This window comes from Staurois parvus, unplaced genomic scaffold, assembly GCF_062004578.1.
Source record: "Staurois parvus isolate SC_StPar_1 unplaced genomic scaffold, SC_StPar_1.0 ptg000530l, whole genome shotgun sequence".
Taxonomy (NCBI): domain Eukaryota; kingdom Metazoa; phylum Chordata; class Amphibia; order Anura; family Ranidae; genus Staurois; species Staurois parvus.
In genome coordinates, this window is record NW_028318326.1 from 10,123,301 (window position 1) to 10,150,085 (window position 26,785).

The 26,785-nt window shown below is 42.1% G+C and overlaps 1 protein-coding gene across 3 annotated transcripts in view; it reads right to left on the reverse strand.

Moving 5' to 3' along the window:
- ITGA6 (integrin subunit alpha 6) overlaps positions 1 to 13,325 on the reverse strand; it is a 115,067-nt gene extending 101,742 nt beyond the window's left edge. For 2 of the 3 annotated variants that reach the window (XM_089690504.1, XM_089690505.1), the window contains exon 1: positions 13,077 to 13,316. In XM_089690504.1, the coding sequence (XP_089546630.1) occupies positions 13,077 to 13,246 (170 nt within the window). In that variant the 5' untranslated portion in view covers positions 13,247 to 13,316. Of the gene's footprint in view, positions 1 to 13,076 lie in introns of all 3 variants that reach the window. The other variant, XM_089690506.1, reaches the window with a different exon arrangement.
- Between the last annotated feature and the right edge of the window lie 13,460 nt (positions 13,326 to 26,785).

A 26,785-nucleotide genomic window follows, 5' to 3' on the forward strand; every position in this document is an offset into this window, starting at 1 on the left:
GGGCACTATTCCTTGCACTGACACCAACAATGGGACAATATTCCTTGCACTGACACCAACAATGGGGCACTATTCCTTGCACTGACACCAACAATGGGGCACTATTCCTTGCACTGACACCAACAATGGGGCACTATTCCTTGCACTGATAGCAACAATGGGGCACTATTCCTTGCACTGACACCAACAATGGGACACTATTCCTCCCCTAATACCAAAGGTGGGATTGCTTACTCCCATTGATGCCAGGAAATTTTCTACGTCCAGTGGCCATAGTTCAGCCCCCCTAAAGTCTGAAGGACAGTAAACTGGCTCTTTCTTTAGAACGTTTAGAGACCCCTGGTATTGACAATATCAGTATGAAATCTCTTATCTCATCCATTCTACCAAATGTTTAGCTGTCTGTACAGATGTTACCAGAGCAGACAACTGTAGACCTAACACCACTCGTAATTGCTATGTATTCCTAGTCAAATCTTCAAATTATACTAAGGTCATATTATTATTATTATACAGGATTTATATAGCACCAACAGTTTGCTCACTGCTTTACAATATAATAAATTTCTTTCGTTCAGTCTGTAGGTTGAAAGGGAAAAATCTATATGTGTATTGCTAGCTTTAATCTATCAAGTAAGGGGCACTTCCAAAATCAACAATTTTTTTTTTAAAGTTGAACTCCAAGGCCTCGTGCACACTGGTCATTTTTACAGCTGCTGTTTGGGCGTCAGGCTTTTTTTTTACAGCCAGTAAACTCCCCAGCATGTTATCCTATGTGTTCATGCACACATAGGCTTTTAGCAGGGTTTTTTGGCAGGGGCGTTTTCAGGCTGGAAAAAAACCCTGTACTACTGCATTTGAAGAGGAGGTTTTCAGCCGTAAAAATGCTCTAACGCTAAAAATACAGCTAACTAACATTTATGAGCGTTTTTGAGCCTCAAACTTTTGTGGGAGTATAGTTTTGCCAAAAACGTTAAAAAACGCAAACGCTGAAAAGTGTTAAAAAAGGTAATGCAAAAATGCTAAAAAATGTGATTCGAAGTTTTAACTTGGAATTCTACAGCTGAGCCCAATGGCATTTTTATAGCGTCCAGTGTGCATGAGGCCAAAGGATAACAATTCTCTAGGTCTGTTCACACTTCATTCGCAAAACAACTGCTAAAGATCCAGCTTGTTCACAACCAGAAGGGTAAAATGATCGCACTTCTGATAAAGCTGAAATATCCTCTTTTTTTGTGATCAGACACTGAAACATTTCAAATCATAAGAATTTCACACCGTACACACCACTTCCTCTGTGGAAACAATATTTTCTGTAGTGTGAAATACAAGTGATCTGTTCAAAGCAGAATAAATTTGTTATTTTAGTTTACCAGCAGTGCAATCATCTTCTATGTTACTTTAATAGTTCTAAATTTTGTCAAACTTGTCTGCACATGCATGTAGAGTGAATATTATAATGACAACTGCTATAACAGCAAATGCTGTACATGCAGTCATCATATGTATGCATCTCTCATGACTACAATTTACATTACCAATTATTGCCTATCGGATATCAATCATTGGAAGCTCTTTTTGCCCTAAATATAAAGTTATTATTATAACTAATATTATTATTACTGATTTTCAAAGTTCCACCATCTCCTGTGGCATATATACAAGAGATCAGTCACTAAAGCAAACTACCAAAAGAAAGTCACAAGTGGATATTGATAAACATATAGATTAAAAAGACTCTCCTATAAAAGGTCCCTATAGCTTCAAAAGACTTGAGATAACAGATCAGTCTAAATGGAGTGATGTGCTTAGACCAGGGGTGTCAAACTGGTGGCCCTCCAGCTGTTGCAAAACTAAAAGTCCCATCATGCCTCTGCCTTTGGGAGTCATGCTTGTAACTGTCAATCTTGCAATGCCTCATGGGACTTGTAGTTTGGCAACAGCTGGAGGGCCGCCAGTTTGACACCTGTGGCTTAGGCAGATGAAAACATCTTAAGAGAAAGTTGTGAGCGCTCTGAATGAAATGAAGCAGCCAAGCATCAAAAAAGTATACCAAAAACCTCGCAAATATATGAATATAAAAGATGCGGCGCTATATCACAACTGTAATTATGCTGAAACATCCAAGGTATATGTGATGATTAGGTGACTAATAAAAAACCACAAATATTCTGTCACAAACAGAGTGACATGCAGTGCAAAACAGTCTTAGTGACAATCCCTCTCCTTCAAAAGGTGCTTCTTCCACGCGGTGATAGTGAAAAGGTAAAGCTGTGCACTCACCAGATGCACAGTTTAACTGCGCATTTAAAGATGAACTCTTTTCCAAATCCACCGATTATTTCTTAAAGGTCAGGTAAGGCCAGATATTCCTTCCCCTGTTGTGTTGCTGACAATCCACGGTCTCTCCTTTAGGTGGCTATTGTGGTATCCTGCAGAGGAAAAGGCTGTAATTCCAATCTCCGACCCCTATATTATTACAGGATTCAGCAGTGACATCATGGTTTAAGGATGGAACTTAAACTGTAATGTATAAAACAACCAGTTTCTTGCTCACGTTTCAACCCTGTGACTGGAACCCTTGTGGGCTGTGTATTCCAGTCACAGGGTTGAAACGTGAGCAAGAAACTGGTTGTTTTATACATTACAGTTTAAGTTCCATCCTTAAACCATGATGTCACTGCTGAATCCTGTAATAATATAGGGGTCGGAGATTGGAATTACAGCCTTTTCCTCTGCAGGATACCACAATAGCCACCTAAAGGAGAGACCGTGGATTGTCAGCAACACAACAGGGGAAGGAATATCTGGCCTTACCTGACCTTTAAGAAATAATCGGTGGATTTGGAAAAGAGTTCATCTTTAAATGCGCAGTTAAACTGTGCATCTGGTGAGTGCACAGCTTTACCTTTTCACTATCACCGCGTGGAAGAAGCACCTTTTGAAGGAGAGGGATTGTCACTAAGACTGTTTTGCACTGCATGTCACTCTGTTTGTGACAGAATATTTGTGGTTTTTTATTAGTCACCTAATCATCACATATACCTTGGATGTTTCAGCATAATTACAGTTGTGATATAGCGCCGCATCTTTTATATTCATAGATGAAAACATCTGTAAACCTGAGAAAAACAGGAAGTCTGCAGTATTTGGGTACTATCTTTCTTTAAAACCACAAACATTTGCTTTTGCACTTGTATATGTGACTGTTAATAACTGTTTGTATGGTTTGGTTTGGGGTCTTCTAGATTAGTGGTTCTCAAGCTTTTTGAGACCAGGGATGGTAGATTTTTCCAAATCTTTCCATGCCGCAACAGCAGAAAAAAAGGTTTACGCTCTCACAATAAAAGTATGGAAACACTGTGGGAGGAGGTGGAGGTTGGGGGCCCTTTGGAGGGCTGGTGGCACTACAGCAGGCTGGGGGGCACTGTGGACCAGTATGAGAGGTTGGGAGCATTATAGGACCTGAGAGGCATTGTGGGAGCTTAAGGGATCTGCAGCTGGCTGGAGGCCAGGGGTGGACTAAACATTTAGGCCCTTGGGCACTGCCCGAGGGCCGGAGACAGTAGGGGGCCCCATGAGATGTCCCTTGGTTTTTTTGGGTGTGGTTTGAGTGTGGGCGAGGACACAGGGGCCCCATGATTTCCTATTGCCCGGGGAGCCCCATGAGTTGTCAGTCCACCCCTGCTGGAGGCTATGGTTAAGGGAGGGCAAGGGCCAGTAGCGAGCCAGGGCACAGTGGTTGAGAACGTGTTCTAAACAAGTAATTTCAGTCTCAGTATATCAGACCAAATAAAAGTGAGGGGAGTAGCAAGAGTCTAGTGGTTATTTAAGTATTCTTTATTTAGCATTTTGGTGAAAAATTGGCTATACATGGAAAGGTTTTAAGAAAAAAAGTAATTTTACAACCTTTCTGATAGTATCTGCAATTGATCATGTTAAGTTCCAAAAGATACTCACTCAAGAAATTGACCAGCTAAAGATAGAAGTTGTCACTGTACCAGGCTTGTAAACAACTGAATCAGCAAGTATAAGCTGCTTGTATAGATAGTCCTTCCAATACCCATCATGGTTAAGAGATCCTAGCAATCAGATTTGGCTGTCTCACTGCATACTTGAGCAGCAGTAATGATCAGCTCAAGATTTCTCCTTCTCAGATACAAGTGGTTAAATCTGTCCATTTATACTTTGCTTAACAAAGAGAACAGAAACCCTTCATAATGCAGGTACACATACCTGGTAACTCAAACACAGGTCTCAATAAAAGAGGAATCTATTCTTCAGCATCTACCAAAAACAGAAATGTCAGTTTTGGATGGACTGATCCTTTAAGTGTCTGAGAAAAAATTAATTATGCTTTCATTTTACAAAATGTCTACATGAAAAAAGCGTAACTCATTCTTATTACTCAGTGATCATTGGTAAAAAGTAGCTATGGATCTTTTGTGATGTGGAACATTTAAGGAGGACACAGAAGAACAGATTGTGAGCAGCATTATCTTGCCATCTCTGAAACCATCACATTGTCAGTGATCTCTGAGGCAACAGTGTGTGTCTCTGTATTTGAGGCATATACAGTGGAAAGACACAGTAAGATAATGTCCAACAAAAATCCCTCCAGGCCACCTTACACTTGGAATTAGTTGAGCTGTATGCTATACAAGACCTTGGCTAAGCTTCGCACCTGTGTCAACGGACTTTAAAACACATTCAAACAGGTTTTGCAACCCCATACATGTCTATAAGAAATGCAGCTCAGAAGGAGGTGGAGTTCAGGACAAATGCCCCTGTCAATGAATTGTGAAAGATCTCAGAAGCCTCTCAAACTGAACTCAAACTGAAGCCATCAACACAAGCCAAAGCCGATCGACCTAAACCCAAAAACCTAGTGTGTGATCCAAAGATCCCAAAGTTTATGAAAATTGTACAATCTATCACCCAAGGTAGCTTCCATCTCAAATGTCATGCAAAAGGTTAATATGAGACTTAAGGTCCTTGAAAGAGATAGTTGGCTTCCTCCAGAACCTGGCAATTGTTTGCTTTGCAGCAGTGGAATCATTTGTAAGCAAATGGAATTTGGTTCAGGCAGCTGTTTTTTTGTTAAAAAAAAAGCTTTCACTGGGTTCTATAAAAGGGCTCTGTTTAAGATAGCATAGGCTGTCTGATAAGCACAGGACCAGAAACCATCTACTCCTCGGGCAATACCACCATATTCGTCAAAATGTGCAATCAACTCTGAATCCCTAAAGCATTGGGAGGATACCCAAGTATTGCAGGAGAAAGGTGAGTAGGTATCAGCGTATCATTGACTATTATTATTATTATACAGTATTTATAAAGCGCCAATAGTTCGCTCAGCGCTGTACATTTCAAAGGGGGACAGAACATGTGACAGAACAATACCAATACAATGCAAAACATGAGGGGATTGAGGGCCCTGCTCTTTCGAGCTTACAATCTAGGAGGGAGGGGATAGTGGTACAGGAGGAGATAGCTGTGGGGGATGGAGTGGTAGGAAGAGTGGAGGAGGTCGGCAAGTTAGCAGGGGGTGGGGTAGGCTTCCCTGAAAAGATGGGTTTTCAGGGTGCGCCTAAAGGAGAGGAGAGTAGGTGATAATCTGATGGGTTGGGGCAGGGAGTTCCAGAGGATGGGTGACACCCTGGAGAAGTCCTGGAGGCGGGCATGGGAGGAGGAGACCAGGGAACTAGAGAGAAGGAGGTCTTGTGAGGAGCGGAGTGTGCGTGCTGGGCGATACTTGGATATTAGGTCAGTGATGTAGTTCGGGGCAGTATGGTGGACAGCTTTGTACGTCAGTGTTAGGATTTTGAATTTGATCCGTTGCGCAATCGGAAGCCAGTGGAGGGATTGGTAGAGGGGGGTGGGTTTCCATAGCTAAGGCATTTAGTGAACTTCTTAAAGTGCTAGACCAAGGTGGGATATTTTTCACGGGGGGACTCAAATAACCTGCATATCTATGGAACAGCTAATAAATATCATATATAGATTAAGTTTTACTTTTAGAAAATAAAACCACTAGATGGGTTAATGTTTGGTTTGGTCAATACAACTGTGATAGCAGTCATGTATCAAATGTCTCAACAGACAATACCTGTGTAACATACAGCTGCACAGAAATATTTTTGTGGCTTCTGAACAGCTCCACCTCACTTCATTCTAATGTTACAGTGATGTTTTATTGTGCAGCTGACAATCAGCATACAGAGAAGCCATCAGGGTGTGAAAGGGCAGTGCAAGCACAGAGAACAATGCAACTCATCAGAGGGCAGGGGAAATGGAATCTGAAAAACGAATTCCCACAGGGACAAAAGTGCATGTGGGGGCAGGGGTTGTGGGGAGCAATTAACCCTACTGCTGTCATTATAATCAATCAGGATCCCATAGAAAACCCATTTGTCCATCACAATAGAGATACAAAGCCTAAAGCTACTGCAAGCTCCCTTACTGAGCAACCTGTGCATTCTGTAAGTTAGAGGAACTACGAGCTGCAGCCTGTTAGATGGAAAGTAGTTTCACTTCTCGCTGGTGCAATGCACAGTATATCTTCCAGAGGCCTTTGTCATCTCATTATTATTAAAGTACTGACAACTCATAATCCTGAGCCCTGGTTCACACTGATGCGGTGAGTATTTCCTCGCGTTTTCAGTGCAAATTTCACACCGCTTCAGAATCGCACCTCGTTCATGCAAACCGATGCAGGTGTGTACGTTAAGTTAACAGCACCCCGAAAGCAGTCTGCAAAACGCAATGCGATGTGCAGAATCGGATTGCATAGGTGTGAATACCTATGCGATCCGATTCTAGTGCGGACCCAAAAAAGAGTCCTGCACCTTTTTGTGATTAGAGCCATACAAAGTGTATGGCTCCGATCGCACCACACACAAATCGCATGTGATTTGCACAGGAATGCGGTACGGTTCCTGTGCGAATCACATGCAATATACCGCAATGCATGTATGTGAACCCAGACTTAACATGCTAAACCAGTCTTTCTCAACTTTTTCAAGACAGAGGAACCCCTAAGATAAATTTCAAATCTCAGGGAACCCCTGCTAAAAATAACTATATCTACAACTCATAATACATCAAAGTGATGATCAGTGGGAAGAACGCTCCTTATACTTTTGGTTACTGGGAAGAATTAACCCCTTATTGTTAGCTAAAAAGATCAATTCTTCAGTGGGAACTTATCTGAGAGGCAGAAATTGCTCAGTGCTCAAGGAACCCCTAGCAAGTTCTGGAGGAACCCTAGTTGAGAAACTCTGTGCTAAACTAACTTCAAAAGTTGATTTTACTCCGTATACAGTAAATCAGACAATTTCATTATTGCTGGCTTCACACTTGTGTGTTGTGGTAACACGCAGTAAAATATGTGCACTGTGTTAAAGTGATGCACTGCGTTAAAGTGCTAGTAAACTAGACTCTTAAAGAAGAAAAATATTCTTCTCCCTGCAAGGTAATGTCATAATGTGCTAGTATGCATTGCATATTAGCACATTATGAAAGACTTACCTTAGTTCTGAAGCCCTCCAGCAGCACGCTGTCACCGCTGATATGGCTTCCAACTTTACCTGGTCTTCCTTGTGGGTTCATGTGCTCTGGCCACTTGAATGGCATGTGCGCGGGAATCTCGCCCGTGGCGGGTATGCCATTCCTTCACAGCACATGAGCCGATTACATCAAGGGCTGGAGAGACACTGAAAGTCTCCTAAATGGTGCATGTTTAGGAGATATTCCTTGTACCTACAGGTATGCTTTATTATAAGCTCACCTGTAGGTACAAGTGTCCCTTGGGAGTGTACTCCCACTTTAAACAAAAACAAAATGCAGGTCGGGTTTTGTTTGTTGACAGTCCATTATAAATGAATAATCTGCTTTCACCAAAACTGTTTAGTTCTATTAAACCCCTTTAGCGCCGCCCCATAGCAGAAATATGTGATTCTGCATTTCCGCAGCCACGGCTGTCAATCACCGGGTCCCGGCCAGTGATTACTCGCCGGCGCCCGGTGATTACCGAGCATCTCCAATGTAGGAAAGAACTGTTTGTAAACAAAACAGTTCTCTCCCCTGTCAGCTCCTGCACACTGCTTTGCATGGCTTTGCATAGCAGAGCCATACAAAGCAGTGTGCTTACAGTGAAGCACTAACACAGCATACTTAGTAAAAACGGCACACAGTTAACCCTTTGATCCCCCACATGTTAACTCCTTCCTGCCCAGTGACATTAATACAGTGTCATTGCTTTTTATTAGCACTGATCACTGTATTGGTGTCACTGGGGATGACAGTGACACCAAGTCAGTTCCCCCCAGTGTCAGAATGATCGCCACCATTACTAGTAAAATTTAAAAGAAAAAAAAATCCCAGTATATATACCGCTATTTGTAAACACTATAACTTTCATGTAAACCAATTCATTTACATGTATTTGTTTTTTTTTTTTTTAGCAAAGACATGTAGCAGAATACATTTTGGTTTAAATTTATGACGAATTTAGATTTTTTTCATTTTTTTACTGGACATGTGTAATAGCAAAAAGTCAAAAATATAGTTTTCTTCTCACAATTGTCAGACTTTTTTTTTATACTGCAAGAAATAAAAAAAAGCACAGGTGATCAAATATCACTGAAAGAAAGCTCTATTCGTGAGAAAAAAAGGACGTAAATTTAATTTGGGTGCAACGTTGCATAACCGTGCAATTGTCCGTCAAAGTAACGCAGCGCCGTAACACAAAAAATGTCATGGCCAGGAAGGGGGGTAAATCTTCCAGAAGCCAAGTGGGCTACCAGTACCTGGGCTGGACAGTGCACCTGCACCATAACACCAAGGCCTCATACACCAGTGCTAAACACCCAGTGTGCATGAGGCCTTAAGCTCTCCCTTTTCCGTAAGTCATCAGCACATGAAATTACACAAGAACTTTTTTTTTCAAATCGCAGTGCGATGCTACACAGGTGTCTGAACAAGCTCCACAAAAAACAATTGTTTCTTGCCTGCAGTGCATTCCTGTGTTATAACACATTCATTGTATTGCATAGACATGAATGCGGCCTTAGGTTAGGTACCCTGACACATTCATCCTCAGTACATTCTAATGGGTTCCAAGCTTTTTAAGATTTGGTTGACTAAAAATACTTATCCTGATCTGTTTTTTACATATTTTATCATATGCATAAAATCAAAACTCTTACAAATGTTCTTTTCCAAGTAAAACAAAACTTATTGAGATCCCAACACTTTACATGTAACATTAAACCCACAACAGTAAAATCATTATGTATATGCAGTAAAGCATACTTGTTATACTCATTGTGGAACCTAAGGGGTTAATCCTCCGCATTGTGTAAAATCCTGACTTCTCTGCCCCTCCTGTTGTTCAAATGTCCACCTGATAAGACAGACTGAACCGTAGTCCTTCTGCACATTCTCAGTTTAGTGTGTATTGCTAGAGAGGTTTTTTTTTTTGCTCTTGGGAGAGTGCATGTGATCAGCACAGGGCCAATTAGCACTGTCAAGACAGAGGTCAGGGGTTCTGCATCCTCCTAGAGCTGAAAGAAAACTCCTCCTACAAGCTTTAACCAGTGCTCTGCTGGACACTGATAGAAGTCACAAGACTGCTGTATACTGCTGATGAAAAAAGGTAGTTAGTAGTTTATAGTTACTAAAATAACTGCCCTTCCATGTTGTGTGTCCTGTGGGAGAGCAGATATAGTGAATGCAGGGACCTGGGTTTAGTAATACTTTAAACTTTAACATTTAACTTTACAATTTGGACTAACTGCCACTTTATTGTCTTCTAGTAAATTGTTTATTCGCTACAACACATCCTGTCTGCTGTATGAATCAAGGAGGCTGCAAGGGCCCAACACTTAGGTCGTTTATCAGCTTAATCATTTACCAAAAGTCTAACAGTTTCAAAGTTCACTGAGCAGTGGTGTGAGACATATGTTCAAATACAAGAGCCACAATAAACCAGTTACATTCAACCTGTGCAGGAGCGTTCTCATAAAGCCTCCAGTGGAAGATAACGTCTCAGCTCTGCATAAGTGATACATTGTATGACATATTCCTTACTAAGAAAAACCATGCGGCCATTAACGACTGCAGCATGCAACCTGTAGTACTGAACATGTCACCAGGAATCAGCCAAATCTTCCATTTTTATGTAGCCACAGAATGGAAATACTCATTGCTTAGGTCAGGGGTCTCCAAACATTCTGAACAAAGGGCCAGTTTACTGGCCTTCAGACTTAAGGGGGCTGGACTGTGATCACTGGGAGTAGAAATTGTCCTGGTGTCAGTGAGAGTAAACAATGCATCCTTGGTATTAGTGGGAGGAATAGAGCCCCATTGTTGTTGTCAGTGGGAGAAGAAAATACCCCATTATTGGTGTTAGTTGGAGGAATACTGCCCTGCTGCTGCTGTTGTCAGTAGATGGAAAAGTGTTCCATGGTTGGTGTCAATGGGAGGAATACTGCCCTGCTGCTGTTGTCAGTAGATGGAATAGTGTTCCATGGTTGGTATCAGTAGGAGGAATACTGCTCTGCTGCTGTCCAAGGGCCGGACACAGGTAACCAAAGGGCCGCACCTGGCCCCTGGAGCGGAGTTTGGAGACCACTGGCTTAGGTCAACCAAGCACTTCCTTCTTAATGTTGAACTCCAGGCAGATATAAAATACACACAGTAATGCAATCTATTTCTATTACTAACAGCAGAGCTCATGCTGGCAAGGGAGAAGCAGCACAGGAAGCCAATCAATTTTGCTGCACTGCTAGAAGCATGCTGACAGAAGTAGAGAACAGAGTGACAGAAAGACAAGCTCATCAGTTTACTACTTTTCCTTGCACTGTCCAGTCACAGGGTGAGACTAAGAGAAGACCTCTAAGGGTACTATAGTTTTGAAAATGCTAGTTGCCTGGCTTTCCTTGGCTTCAATACTTTTGTGTCACGAGTGATCTGTAAATGAGTGTCAGAATTCCTCAACCTTCTACTTGTTCTGGGTCAGAGACCCACAAAGCACCGACACATCAGCATGGCAGCCAGGCATTCTCAAAGAACCAGCTAGCAATGACATCCTCCAAACATTTCTCATGGCACAGTCACTTCAAATGCACAAGACCAGGAGCGTTTCTGAGGTTCTAAGAGTCTGGGGGCATCTCTGGGAATACAGAGTACAAATGCTGAGGGGCTGGTAGGGAACCATGATGACCGGTTTACATCAAATCTGAGTCTGAAGAGTGAAATCATCTTTTTAACTGAATAAAAATGAATGTCACATTATGATGGCATGGCTATAACCAAAACCAAATGTATCACTGTTTAGAAGAACAAAATTAAAAATAAACAATAATCGATGAATTGACAAGAAGGTAAATTATACAAGGTTCCATAATGTTCATTAGCTGGATTTTGCATAAAATGTATCATCTCCATATATTAAAGGGGATCAGCAGAGAACCTGGGGCACGTGCCCTGGGTACCAGGGTCTAACAACCACCTCACACAAGACACTGATATAAACCCATCAAATCGGGAGAAAAAAAGCAATTGCCCAACATGCAACGCCTCTATTTAAGTGGTATAAAACCCAAAAACAGCCTACCAATCCTTTGATGTGATGGTTGCATTAGTTTTCTTTTTTTTCTTTATTCTCACCTAGTGATCCAACTAGTAAATCTGTTATTCTTCAGCTTCCTTTATCAGACCCAGCTGCTTAGAAAAAGTGGCAGTTGAGACAAGCTACCACTGACAAGGGTGCTTACAGGTTTTATTTATCTCAAGAAGGGGGAAAAAACATGTTTCTGTAACTGCTTAAAAGTGTAAAGCTGGGTATATACTACTAGAAATTTGAATGAAAATATTTACGAAAATTCTCAGTCCATTGAATGACGTTTAAAAGTAGTTCAAGATTTCATCTGCTTTTAACATCTGATTTTGGAATGAATGGACTTTACTGAATGAAAACCACATACACTGTTGGAAATGTATACAGAACATTTTCCATCCCGCTCCTTCAAATCTTCTTATCGCTGCCATTGAAAATTAAAGTTGATTTTCCCCCCAATAATGATTAGCAAATAGAATGAACATTCTTACAACTAAAAATGTTACAAAATTCTACCCAGCTTTAGTTGGTGTTCTGCTGGTCATACATTATACAATTTTCTTGTACAGATTCTGTACAATCTCCTTTAGATTTACCATCAACTATGTAGTGCAAGTGCCTGCCTGGTTGGACACAAATTGAAAGGGTTGTTGAGGTTTGACCTCATATTATGTGGTTTTTGGTAAATCAAAAGGAAAATTGTACAAGAAAATTGTGTCATGTACAGCCAGCTGAGCCCATCTATATCTGCTAGTGCACCCAAAACTACCCTCCCGCAGACTACCAGTGCTGCCCTCCAAGGGTGTCTCCATTGCTCTTTCATCCATAGTGGAGACACTCTATGAACCTGGTCACACCGGGTTCGACTTGGCATTCGATTTGCCATGCCTTGCGACTTCCAAGGCAAGTCGCACCCTATTGTCCGCAATTACAGTGGTCATATTGGTGCGATTCTGACTTGGTTGGAGCCGCACTGATTTGTAAAGCAGTTCATGCACTACTTTAGGTGCGACTTGCATAGACATCTGCTCCTTCTAGCCAAGTCGTACCTCAAGATGGAATACCATCCAACTGTCACTGAAAGTCGCACAATTTCAAAGTCGGATCGGTGTGACCGGGTGTGAGGTTGGAAGGGTGTTACTGGCCGGATCACCAGGTGAAAACAAAGGGGGGGGGGGTAAAAAAAAGCATAACAATGAAAACTAATGCAGCCATCACATCTAATGATTGGAAAGCTGCAAAATATAAACTGTATGGGTTGATTACCGCTGTAACTCTACATCCATCGCACTGTCACAATCAACAATCAACCTGTCCTTCAGACTCTATCTACCAGCAAAGAAGTTGTGCAGCAGCTCTGGTTGTCGGCTATGGAAGGCTCTATAGAGAAGCAGCAAAGCGCTGAACTCCTCCGACACCTGCCCCGTCTATAGAGGAAGGGGGGGGGACTTACAGTCTCCGGTCCTGGGGTTGCAGCTGCCAATGCATGGCCAGGGAGAATCCGAACAAGCTGCCGGGCTCTCCTCCCTTGGAGATGACATTGTCGGTATCCAGGTTAAAGGCGGCGATGAGAGTGTGGGAGAGGAGCGCGGCGCAGGACAGGTAGATCCAGGCAGCAGGCATGGTGGTGGTGGAGGAGCGGCCGGCGGCTCCGCTCTTACTTCTCACGCTGACTTCCTCCCCCCTCCGCTGAGTCTTTTTATCCGGGGCCCCCTCCCTGTGCCCTTTCCCCGTCCCCTCCGCTCAATGCTAGCCTTGTTCTCTGGAGGGATCGGGCTCTTTATATGTCACACACCCCGCCCTGCCCCAGGCTTGTCTGCAGCCTGCCAGCTCTGTTCTCTTCTTCAGGGTTCCTGCCCAGCCCACTCCTTCTAGTCCTGTAGGAGCAGCGAGTGATCTCCATCCCAGGGAGGGGCTCCTAGAGGTCTGGGCAGGCAGCCAGGGGAGGATCGCCTATGGCCTCAGGTAGTACAAATCCGGGAGTGTGAAGGCTGCAGCTGCTGATCGCAGGGACAGAAGCAGGCAGGTGATCAGGAGCTGCAGATCACACCCCAGCCAGGTGCACCAGCCTCCTAGACTCCTCTCTCATCTGCCTATAGGTTCCCCTGTGCTGCCCAGGAGCTGCGGACCATCCGGAGGGCGCACTGACCTAGTGCATTGCCCTTTAAAAATTTACTTTAAAGCGGAGTTTCACCTGAAAAAAAAAATAAAAGTCAGCAGCTACAAAAACTGTAGCTGTTGACTTTTAACATACAGCCACCTACCTGTCCTTCGGTCCAGTGGTGTCCCCACCACCGCTGGTTTCATTGGCCCTCTTCTCTCCCTGACACCGACATCTTTACTGTGGGCACCCGGCTGTGACAGCTTGTGGCATCACAGCCGGGTGCGCATGCACGAGGAGCGCTGCGCTTTGTAAATGACCCCGTAGTCTTCTGGAACCTGTCACATGATCCAGAATACTATGGGGAGAAAGGGGGGAGGATAATTTCAGTTTCCGATCACCTAGGAAGTGGGAGCGGGTACCTGTCAAATTCGGGTACCCGCTCCCCAAAGGTGCCAATCCTTAATGGGGAGTGGGGGACAAAGGCTTAAAGCAGAACTTCCCCTTTTGGGTGGAGCTCCACTTTAATGTCTAAAATGATATACTCACAAGTGGAGGGGCTCTGAGGAAGAGGATAAGTCCTCGAAACGCGTCAGTCTGTTGAGATTCCATCATTCTGTTACATCTTGATGTTTTGCGGATTGCTTTGTGACGCTGTCATGAGATGAACATGTGTTTTTATCCACTTGTGAGTATAATACTTACCATTTTATACATTACAGTGAATTTTTACAGGATAATGCTATAGGCTAGTGCACCCTCTGTTTATTATTGCAGTGTCTCTAGACCCCCCCAGTCTTGTGAGGGCAGCAAGGCAAGTGCATCCCATGAGGGCCAGGATTTGACTGCAGTCCTCTAACTCTTTTTGGACCTACTCTCCAAGCACAGGAGTATTTTTCCGGCTCTGGACCATCTTTCATTTGGAGGGAAAGTCCTTCTTCCCCAATAGTTTCTTAAACTTTTGCAAAACACAAAATATGGCAAGTGTGGTTTTTTTAATCATACAATCTACAAAAGGTTTCTCAGTATTTTAAGCAGGGCTGTGGATAAGGGGGTACCACCAGTTCTCCTGCACGGGGCCAAGACCAGCAGGGTGAATCATATGTGGGCAGGGAGGGTAAACGGCACGGCGTACGGAGATGTAGGGGGGAGGAATTACTGGATACTATCCCCTGTATGGCTCTCTATGCTGCAGCTGAAAGCTGGCATCTTCTCCTCTCCTTCCCACTGGCTTTTCATCCATACAGGGGATCAATCCAAGTAATTGCCCCTTCTGGTACAGCCATCACCCTCCCTCACCATACATTTTCCCCTGCTGCCCAGGCCAACCCTGTGTGCCCCCACCCCTGCAGTGCTTCCGGCTTCCCTCCTCTCCAACAGCTGTAGGCTCACAATGGGATCATTCAGGATAAAGAGTGGGGAAAGGGTCTGGTAAATTTGTCCCATTTAGCAGCTCCCCCTTCATTCCTGAATGAATACAATGCGTGATCGGTACCGATCACTCACTGTGTTCATTCACAACGGAACCATAGTAAACTGTTTTTTTTTTTTTAAAGGGGGCCCTGTCAGGTTGGCTGTATTGGACCCCGTGGTTTCTAACAGCAGCCCTGGTTTCAGGCTAGGTTCACATTTGTGCATGTGCAGTTGATGCGTTCTTTAATGCTTTTTTGCAGTGTGTTTTAAGCCTTTATTAAGGCTTATCTGTAGGTAGTGTAAATATCTCCTAAATGTGCCATAAATTGAGAGAGCCGCGCCACTTCCGAAACTCCCTTCGCACATGCACGGCAGTGGCGACATCATGTCATGGCCAATCAGATGGCCGCAGATCGCAAACCCAGAAGGAAAACCGGGTGAAGATGAAAGCCTAGGGGAGCAATGACAGCGCTCCACTGGAGGGCTTCATTTTCAGGTAAGTCTTTCAGAATGTGCTAGTATGTGATGCATGCTAGTACATTATGCTCTTAACTTGCAGGGAGAAAAAATGTTTTTTATTTTTTTTTCAGGATTTACTACTGCTTTAAAGCAGAGTTCCAGCCATTGTAATGTTTATTAGAAGTCAGCAGCTACAAAAACTGTTCTCACCTGCGCCATCCCTTCTCCCCTTCTAGCCTCCACGGCGCCGGCATCTCAACTGTGGGCACCAGGCTGTGACAGCTTGCGGCTTCACATCCGGGTGCCCACTGCGCATGTGCGAGTCGTGCTGCCCCTCCTGATTGGTCCGGCAGTCTTCTAGGACCTGTGAAGGTTCCCAGGAGACTGCAGGAGGAAGGAGAGAGTTAAACTATCGGCTCACTTCACTGAACTGAGCTGGAAGTAGGAGCAGGTACCTGTCAAAGCAGGTGCCCGCTCCCCCCTCCCCCCTCCCCCCCAAAAGGTGCCAAATACGGCAGTGGAGGGGGGAGGAGGCAAATAAGCGAAGTAAGTTTTCATGCTTAATATGTTGTTTTTTTTGAGGGAAGAGGCCTGTACCTGTACAAGGAAGATAACTGTTCATCAGAGTGCAGGTGGATTCCTATTACTCCCTGCTTGACTCTACGAATGGTTCCCCCTGCTGGTTGGATGTACATCCCTGGAGCCTGGAGAGCGACTGTGTGATGATTACCTGCCTTACTGAGGTGTGCCAGATGATCCTGAGTTACCTTTCCAGATCCAGATTTCCAGGAGTGGTCTGATTTACTCAAACACGCATTAGATTGCGCTATCTGGTTATTGCAATATACATTCATTTTCAAGCCACTGGAGTCACAGAATACACCTGTTGATTTGTTTTTTGGACTTTGAATCAATCTGTTTTGTGTCACGTCTGCACGTTAAATGTTATTATTTAGACGTTATTCACACTAGTTGATGAAGCGCTCCACAGCCCATTTATGTATGATTATTACATGATTTATATAGGTGGATATATTTACTTCTTTACTGATTCTGCTAAGCACTGCATTTATATATTTATTGATTTGTTGAAGGATTTTTCAGGTTCACCTTCATGCTAACTACTCGTCAAGTTTTTACCTAACGCTCGTTTTACACCTCTATCATCAGTGCCACCTGCCAGTGCCACATCAATGCCACATATCAGTGCCCATCTGAGCTGCCTTTCAGTGTTGCCTATCAGTGCCAGTCAGTGCCACCTATCAATGCCAGTCAGTGCCACCTATCAGTGCTGCCAATCAGTGCCATCTATCAGTGCCAATCAGTGCTGCCTATCAGTGCCCGTCAGTGCCGCCTATTAGTGCCGCCTAACAGTGCCAGTCAGTGCCACCTAACAGTGCCAGTCAGTGCCGCCTATCAGTGCCAGTCAGTGCCGCCTATAAGTGCCATATATGAGTGCTGCCTTTCAGTGCCCATCAGTGATGCCTGTCAATGCCCATCAGTGCCACCTACCAGTGCCTCCTCATCGATGCCCATCAGTGCCACCTATCAGTGCCCATCAGTGCAGCATATCAGTGCCCATCACTGCAGCCTCATTAGCGCACATCAGTGAAGGAGAAAAATCACTTATTTACAAATTTTTAAAACAAAAACTAAGAAAAAACTTTTTTCTTTAAAAATTTTCAATTGTTTTTGGTTTGTTTAGCGAAAAATAAAAAACCCAGAGGTGATTAAATACCACCAAAATAAAGCTCTATCTGTTTAAAAAAAATGATAAAAATTTCATATGGGTACAGTGTTGCATGACCGCACAATTGTCATTCAAAGTGCGACAGCACTGAAAGCTGAAAATTGGCCTATGCAGGAAGGGGGTATAAGTGCCCTGTAGGCTAGTGGTTAAATACAAAACCCTACCAAAAATGCATCAAAAACACATGTAGTTGTGTTTTTCCATTGTTTTTTAACACACTTCCATTATATTCTTTGGAGCAAGAAATGTACCATTGCTGCATGTGAAGAAGCTCCTGCACCTTTTCAAAAAATTGCACTGCAGAAAATAGCATAGATGTGAACAGGACCTGTAGGAAATCATGTTAAAGGGATTGTAGTGTGTTTCTGCACTTCAGAAAATACATTTAAAACATGCACAGATGTAAACCAAACTTAAGCAGACTCAAAAAAGATTTGGTAGAATATATTCCAGTTTACTATCATCTGAAATATCATTAGTAGTATAGTACGGTCCCTTTCACATGGGCGTTCATTTTTTTTCATCAGTTCAGTCATGTTTTTCCAAGAAAAAGGGGATTAGTTTTTCATCCGTTTTTCATCAGTTTACATCAATTTTTTTGTCCGTTTTTCATGTTTGTCATCTGTTTTTTGTGTGTGTGCATCCGTTTTTTTATCCTTTACATCCGTTTTTTGTTTGTTTTCATCCATTTACATCAGGTTTTTATCCGTTTAAATCCGTTTTTGTCCGTTTACATCTGTTTTTCGTCCATTTACATCAATTTTTGTCCGTTTATATCCGTTTTTCATCTGCTACATTTTTTTTAACGGAAGAAAAATAGTGTTTTCTTCCATTCAAAAAAACGGATGTCAAGGGATGTGGACATTAACGGATGCAAACAGATGATCATCCGTTTACATCTACTAGTTCATAGAAATACATGGGTGTCCATTTTTCATCCGTAAATGAACAGATGATAAACGGACATACAAAACGCCCATGTGAAAGTGGCCTTAAGAAAAAGGAAACTGGGGGTTTCCCCAGGAAGAACAAATCTAAAACCAGCCATACATGGGCCAAATTCCAAAAGAATTTTCTTTTTCGTTCGCATTTGAGTGATCGTGTTGGAAATTTTTTTAAAAATGAACACATTTCTAATCAATGGTGGGAGAAACGTGTGAGAAATATAATCGAAAAAGAAACGAGCGTGAGCTGTGACCTGGAAAGAAAAGAAAATTCTTGGCCACGAAAATCCTTTTCTGTAGCAGCATGAGATGAAATTGAAGGCTTGGTTGGTCGAATTTTGACATCAATGGTGGCAACATCGGGTTACAAAACCCATTAAATTTCTGATTTTTTAAAGAAAATTCATTCAGAATTTTGCCCCATGTATGGACTGCATTAGGGGCGATGGTAAATTGGGCATAGGAGGTTTTATGAAACCACCTTCTTGGTAGATTAATCATTAAGGCAAGGTAAATGGCAAAAAAGGGGGGCGGGGGAAATAGATTGTAAGCTCCAAGGATCAGGGCCCTCTAACCCTCTTGTATTGAACTGTATTGTTGCTGTATTGTCTCCCTTTGTAAAGTGCTGAGCAAACTGTTGGCACTATATAAATCCTGTATAATAATAATAATAATATTATATCATAATACTTGTCTAAAGGAAAATCCCAAGACTAAATAAAAGGTATTAGATTTAAAAATCAAATACTGTAGTGCTCTGTCACTGAGGGTTGGAAGTGTATGGTAAAAGTCTGCTGGCAAATAATGAGAGGTCCAAGGTTCCCATTTTTTCATGAAATGTGTCAGGAATACCCTTCTTTAGGAACCAAATCCTATTGTCCCAGCCAGAGTAAAGACATGTTAAAGCAGCCCATAGAGTATGCAATGTCCATTCCTTTCACTAATGCACTGAAAACATAAAGAACAGCATTTTCTCAGAGCATGCTCTAACATGCTATAACATGTCACAACACGCAGGAGCACATGTTAACAGCATACAGTAAAAAAAATATAGAAAAGGTTTTAAAAACACACTGGAACACATAAAAAGCACAGGTATTTCAGCACAAGTTTAAAATGCATGCCAGGGCGTGCTGTATGGTGTGAACAAGCCCTAAGAGCTGGTGTGTAAAGTTTCAGACTCAGAGGCTAGTAAAGAACTGAGGACTTTTGTATTGCTTTGACTTGCTTCTCGGGTACCTATGGGCGGATTCATGGTGAGCTGCTACAAGCTTCTTTTACTGTAGATCCCAGCCATCCCTAATTTGGAGGGAATGTCAATGATTAGGAACCTCTGTCCCTTATTCCAATATTTTAGCTCTGGAATCTATATAAATACATTTATTATTTTGTTCCCAAAAGTAAAATGTTTGTCCATCCTTTAGATCAGGGCTTGTCAATTTGCTTGATATATGGGACATCAAGTGGGGCCTTTGACAGTCCCTAAGGGCTGCACATTATCTTCAATGAATGTGATACTTTAGAAAACTGTCAGAGATTGAAGACGTGCAACAGGAGATGGTCAGGGACTACAAACTAGCTATAGAAGTTGCTGGAGACATAGTCGTAGCTTGGAGACACGTTACTTGAGATTGCTCCACTGTTATTACTTCCCCTGTACAAGTCACCGCTTCCACATTTGTTCTTTCTACAGCCTTCTTAAAGAATATGTAAACCCCACATTTCCTATTCCTTATATGTGCCTGTTGTACCATGTACTTGTATGAAAAAGTATCTGGTTCTCTATCAGGGGCGGACTGAGAACTCATGGGGCCCCCGGGCAATAGGGGATCATGGGGCCCCTGTGTCCTTGCCCAAACTCAAAAAAGCCTATGAAAAAGGTACCGGGGCATCTCATGGGGCCCCCTACTGATCCCGGGCCCTCGGGCAGTGCCTGAGTTTCCAAATGGTCAGTCCGCCCCTGTTCTCTATGTATTGCTTCCTTTGTGTGAAATCCCTGGTGTTCCTGCTAGTCCCTCTCCATTTCTATTAAAAACTGACCACACTAGGCAGAACACACCATGGTCAGTTCTCTAGCTGTGCAGGGAACACCACCTGCCCTCTGTCAATAATCAGACTTGTTCTGACATGACCACCCTGCACAGCCATTCACTGGGAAGTTCAGTGTATGCTGTTTCTCCTACCCCAGATCTTATGCAGCTGAAGGAATGTGATTATTTATATAAATGGGGAAAAATATTTATAACATTTTTTATATCTATAGACAAATGTTTTGCCTTTCATTTCTATTCAAACTGAATGGGTTGTTTTACAAGGTGAGGGTTTACAATCACTTTAAAAGTTACTTGTGGCACATTTATTTCTCTAATGGTGGCCATACACGCACCAATAAATGATTTGATTTCTTTTTAAAACGATCTTTTCCTATAGGAATATTCGATCTATAGCGGACAACCCAATCAATCAATATGCCGCACACGCAGCGAAATAGATTTCATTCGATAAATAAATTATAAATCATATATCTGTTTCCACAATGCAAACTTGTGATCTGGTCAATCGAAATCTGTTCAAATTCATTAGCAGAGCATCTCAGTGCTGCCGATCGTTCATTTTCTGTTATACCCGATTGACTCAGTTTGATCGAATATGATCAAAAACAAGCCTAAATCAAAGGGAAATGATGACTATTGAATTGTTTACCAATTTGGAAATCGATAATAAAATCATTGAGCCATTATTTCAGAACAGAGGTAAAAAAGCATGAAAATAAAAGTGGGTTCACAACACAGAAAAAGTAAGATGATTACAAACAAATAGGGCTCTTGCACACGGCCGTATATTAGGCATATGGCCATACAGAGTAAAATTGTGGCACTTGGGAACCACAGCTGTGGCATATTTTTCCATTTTGAGATGCATTACATAAAACGTAGCACATGGCTATATGTGTGTGTAACCAGTGGTTAAATGGTTAGCACTTACGCCTGGCAGTACTAGGGTTGTTGGTTCGAATCTCAACCATGGCATCATCTGCCTGGAGTTTGCATGTTCTCCTTGTGCCTGTGTGGGTTTCCTCCTACATTCCAAAGACATGCTAGTAGGTTAATTGGATCCTGTCTAAATTGGCCCTAGTATGTGTATGTCTGAATGTAGGTTAGGGACTTTAGATTGTACACCCCTTCAGGGTTAGGGACTGATGTGAATGTACAATATATATGTAAAGTGCTGCGTAAATTGACAGCACTATATAAGTACCTGAAATAAATAACCACTGCCAGTTGCGTTTGCATGAGAACATAAATGTTTTGGTTTTTTTTTAAATGTAAAATTTTATGTTTTTCAAAATCCTCCCATACAAGTGTAAACGCATGTGTGTAGCTGCGCACACCTTTTTCTGAAATGCATCTCAATGGGCAAATATAGACTACAGCATACAACATACACAACAAGCGTATTTAACAGCGATTTTATAGTTGTATGCAGGAGCCCATAAACCAAACCATTAACACCTAGAAGCCACTCTAAAGACTGTTATTCCTTCAAAGGCTTAAGTAAGCACCAAAACAGACCACCATCTGCAGGTTCCCTGAGGGCCACACAGTAAGTGACAAAGGGCTTCAGGCTGGGCAAAGAAAGCTTTAGATTATCGCATTGATTATTTTAGAGTAGATATACAGTTGTGCTCAAACGTTTACATACCCTAGCAGAAATTGAGAAATGTTGGCATTTATATTGAAAGTATGACTGATCATGCCAAAAAACAGTTTTATTTAAGGATAGTGATCATATGAAGCTATTTATTATTACATAGTTGTTTTGACAGACAGTTTTTTTGGCATGATCAATCATACTTTCAATATAAATGCCAACATTTCACAATTTCTGCCATGGTATGCAAACGTTTGAGCACAACTGTATAGCCAAAGTGTATATTTACTCTTGGGTGAAATAAGAAGGGAGGTTAGGCAGGCCCTAGATCAGGGGTGGGCAAACTTTTTGACTTGAGGGCCGCAATGGGTTCATATATTGGACCCGGGGGCCGGACCAAGAGTAGATGAATGATGTGTATGTGTCATCCATAGTAAGTATAGTAATATTCCCCTATAGTAAGCATAGTAATTAATCCTCCATATAGTAATTCATCCCCCATAGTAATTCATCCCCCATATAGTAATTCATCCCTCATATAGTAATTCATCCCCCATAGTAATTCATCCCCCATATAGTAATTCATCCCCCATATAGTAATTCATCCCCCATATAGTAATTCAGCCCCCATAGTAATTCATCCCCCATATAGTAATTCATCCCCCATAGTAATTCATCCCCCATATAGTAATTCATCCCCCATAGTAATTCATCCCCCATATAGTAATTCATCCCCCATAGTAATTCATCCCCCATATAGTAATTCATCCCCCCTATAGTAATTCATCCCCCATATAGTAATTCATCCCCCCTATAGTAATTCATTCCCCATATTAATTCATCCCCCATATTAAGTCCCCAAGTCCCCCCTGTGTCAATTCACTTACCTTTGCTCCGTTCCTCTCGCCGTGTTCCCGCGCCGTTCCGGTGTAGCATGAAAATCTGTCTCCTATGAGGATCTGTCCCCCTCGACGTATCTGCGCATGTGCCAGTTTCAGGCATTAGCAGCCGATCGGCGATCTCCGGCACATGCGCAGATACGTCGAGGGGGACAGATCCTCATAGGAGACAGATTTTCATGCTACACCAGTCTTCAGGGCGGACTGTGAGAGGAGCCTAGCTCCGCGGGCCGGATTAAAAGGTCCGCCGGGCCGTATACGGCCCGCGGGCCATAGTTTGCCCATTGCTGCCCTAGATGATGCTATTTTCTTTCTTGCAACCGTGGGTTGCAGGAAAGAAAATCCCTTTATTCCCACATCAAGACAGTCAGTGTTCATGGGGGAATCCCTCCTGTGAAGCCATTGTGTTCTCCTGGCAGAGAGCTGTCTCTTCCAGGAGAACACAGTGATTACTGCTAGCTGCTATAGAAGCTGACAAAAATCACATGCTAAAAATTGACATGCTGGTTTACCCAAGTTGATCGATAGATAGACTTGGGTACAATCAGCCTGCCTATAGATGAATCGAATTTTGGATGGTCCCTGCTGATCCAGCCAAGATATGAACCATCTATGGCTGACTTTATATCCTCTAGGCAGGAGGTTATGGGAAAAGGGGTTCCTTCTCCCTCCAAACATTGGGCTCTTCACTCTCCACTCTTTTTCATCAGTCTGGATCTGCTTTCTTTCTCATCACTCTGGGTACAAAATTCCTATATATATTTCTGAACATCAGAATGCTACAGTATTTATTTCAGGTGCTTATATAGCACCATCAATTTACGCAGTGCTTTACATATATATATTGTACATTCACATCAGTCCCTAGCTCTCAAGGAGCATACAATCTAAGGTCCCTAACTCACATTCATACATACACATACTAGGGCCAATTTAGACAGGATCCAATTCACCTACCAGAATGTCTTCGGAGTGTGGGAAGAAACTGGAGTACCTGGAGGAAACTCATGCAGGCACGGGGAGAACATGCAAACTCCAGACAGGTGGTGCCGTGGTTGGGATTTGAACCAACGATCCTAGTACTACCAGGCAGAAGTGCTAACCATTTAGCCACTGTGCTGCCCCATATGACAAAATTGTGTTCATATTGCCCATGTACAATATGTATTCATCTTAGATAAAGATTGGAATTAACAGTGTAGCAAATACCTTTATTTTTTATGCTTGACGTGAAATGACATATTCGGTTATTTGTACCCATTGTATAATAGTGCATGCGTATATGGTGAATACAGCTTTATTGTGGTATGTAGTGTGCTCATTCTTTAGATTTACTGCTAATTACAAGGGTTAAATCCTCTGTCATGTTTTCATGTAGGTCCATGCCCCCTCTACAGAGATTAACCATTCTATTTTCTTGGTGACCACTATCACTGGAACAGTAAGTGGAGGGAAATATAACATTTTACAGGGTGATTCTCCAATGGGGACATAAGCTGTGTTGATACCTGTCTAGGAATTTCTGGAAATTCTCCATCCTACATCCCTCCTCCTCTTTTCTACCCTCTAACATCCTATAAAGCCCCTTGCACCAAATCCTCATCACATATTTTACCTTATAACCCCCCCCCCCCTCAAGTCCTACTCTCCTACCAAAATAAATACCCTGACTTTCCTGAAAATTCTTTGATACCTTCCCCACACTGTACACTTCCCATAGCCCCTTCCCATGGAGGTTTTCAACTAGGGATCAATGGATTCCAAAGTGGTTCATGAATGGGTTTCAAGAGGTCTGTGATGGTAAAATAAAAAAAGATTTTTACATTCACTATACAGCCCTCCCCCTTATCAATTATTAAATGGTTTTCTATTGAAAGAAATGAAATAAAACACACCATACTACTGCTTATAGCACTGATTGCCAAGTGTCTCTTGACTCCTTGTTGGCCCATGTTTACCATTGAAATTTGTACCATTGTTCTCTGTACAACCGCCACCTTGTACCATTTCATAACAGCATGCAGTAATTCTCATTTTCTAGTAATTGTAGTAGATTTGAGCAAAATTTAAATTGTTTTGTTTATTTTTCACAAGATGATTGTTTTTCATTTTTGAAATGTTTGGCTATTACTTTGTGCTTGAAAAGGAGTGAGTTTTTTTGTTAAGATTGTTTCCTTTATTCAAACTTTGTGTATGTCATACATGTTTGAAGCCATCAACTTTCAATAAAATAAAGTATATATATACTCATCCCTTATCAGATTTATAGAGGTGTCAATGCCTCAAAAAATGTTAATAACCACTGCCCTAGACTGACCTCTAATGGGGGGGGTGGGGGCATTGAAGAACTTAAAACTCTTAGCCCCCCCCCCCCAACCTGTATAGACATGCTCCACCAATCTAAAACCCTAACACAATTACAAAATCTAATTCAGACTACTCAAAATACTTCTGGGACAATAAAACAACATTCTCTACTTTGCCCCTATGTTCTCGGAATTGTCAGTTTCTGTACAATGCTATTCATTGGACTGATATGTGACTTTGTTAAAATGTTTTCCAGTAAAAATATATTGGAAAGATAACTGTCTGGGAAAGGATTTTTCTTTTCACTTTAGATAGATTTTCTTTCTCTTTCTGCTGTGCTTTCTGAGACATGAAAAGAAGAAACAGGTTTTAGGCATTTCAGAAAGATCTTGTCTATAGAAACCCTTTTAACGTGACCCTAAACTATATCCTTCTTTCTAAAACATAATCCATAGACAGACACTACCTAACAGCCCTATAATCAACATTTCATGAAACCGTTTCTTACTTTGATTTTCTGTCTCCCTCAAACATCCTTCTTGAGCTCCTGAACCTCACCTTTTTCTCCCTCACTTTTGTTTGCTGTCTTGTGTACTGCTCTATGCACAGCACACCTCCCATTGTCTATAGTCTCTAGTCCTTTTCGGGAGTGAGAAAGAGAGGGTGGCTATGCTCTCATGGAGAACGAACGTAGCCATCCTTTAAGAAGTCGAATCACAGCAGCAACAAAAATAGAAATTAGAGACTTGGAGGAGGCCAAGAGCAATAGAAGGTATTGTTTTTGAGTTAAGAATGCACATTTGAATAAAATACTGTAAATAATTTAAACCAGAATTTAGTATTGCTAATATTAAGAAAAGGTAAATGTGAAAAAATTGGTGACCAGTCATACAAAGTTCATTTTGATCAATGGTGTAGAGTTGTGTGAATTACCTAAATATTTTGTTCTAAAAAGTGTCCCTCTATTACTTATCAGAAGGTTGGGTCTCCTTTTATATTTGCCTTGACTTTTATGAGGAAGGAAAGCAATCCAGAACATACAAAATGCACGTGTACACAAGCCTTAAATGAGGTGGCCGGAGCACCCTTTCACACCTATGTGCACACAGTAACGTGTGTTTTTGACATACCTGTGTGAAAATGTACATGTGCTTTTAACACACATTTTTGTACATTTTAGGCCACGTGCATAAGGCTGCCAACTCAGAGGTGTGTCAAATGCAGAATGTTTTAAAACACTATTTCAACCAGTAATGTAATGCCACAGATATACAAAGTCCAAAAAGGAGCACCAGGTCAATGAGCTGGGAGTCCAAAAACGTTTAATATTGGTGTTCGTTCAACAAGACGATATAAAACAGGAAACCCAACAAACTAGATATTTTACACTATCTTGCTGAACAAGCACCAATTTTAAAACTTTTTTTGGACTTTCAGCCCCATTGTCCAACGTTCCATTTGGACTTTGTATACGTGTCTTCAAAACTTGGTGTCTTCGGTTTATAAGGGCACCATTTCTGTGTTTAAGGCTACCTCCCTGGAATCATTGCAGTCCACATAAATTTATTTGATGTTCTCCAATCATGGTTCATTGATAAGACGAGTCCTGAGTTACACATATCCATGTAATGCCACGGG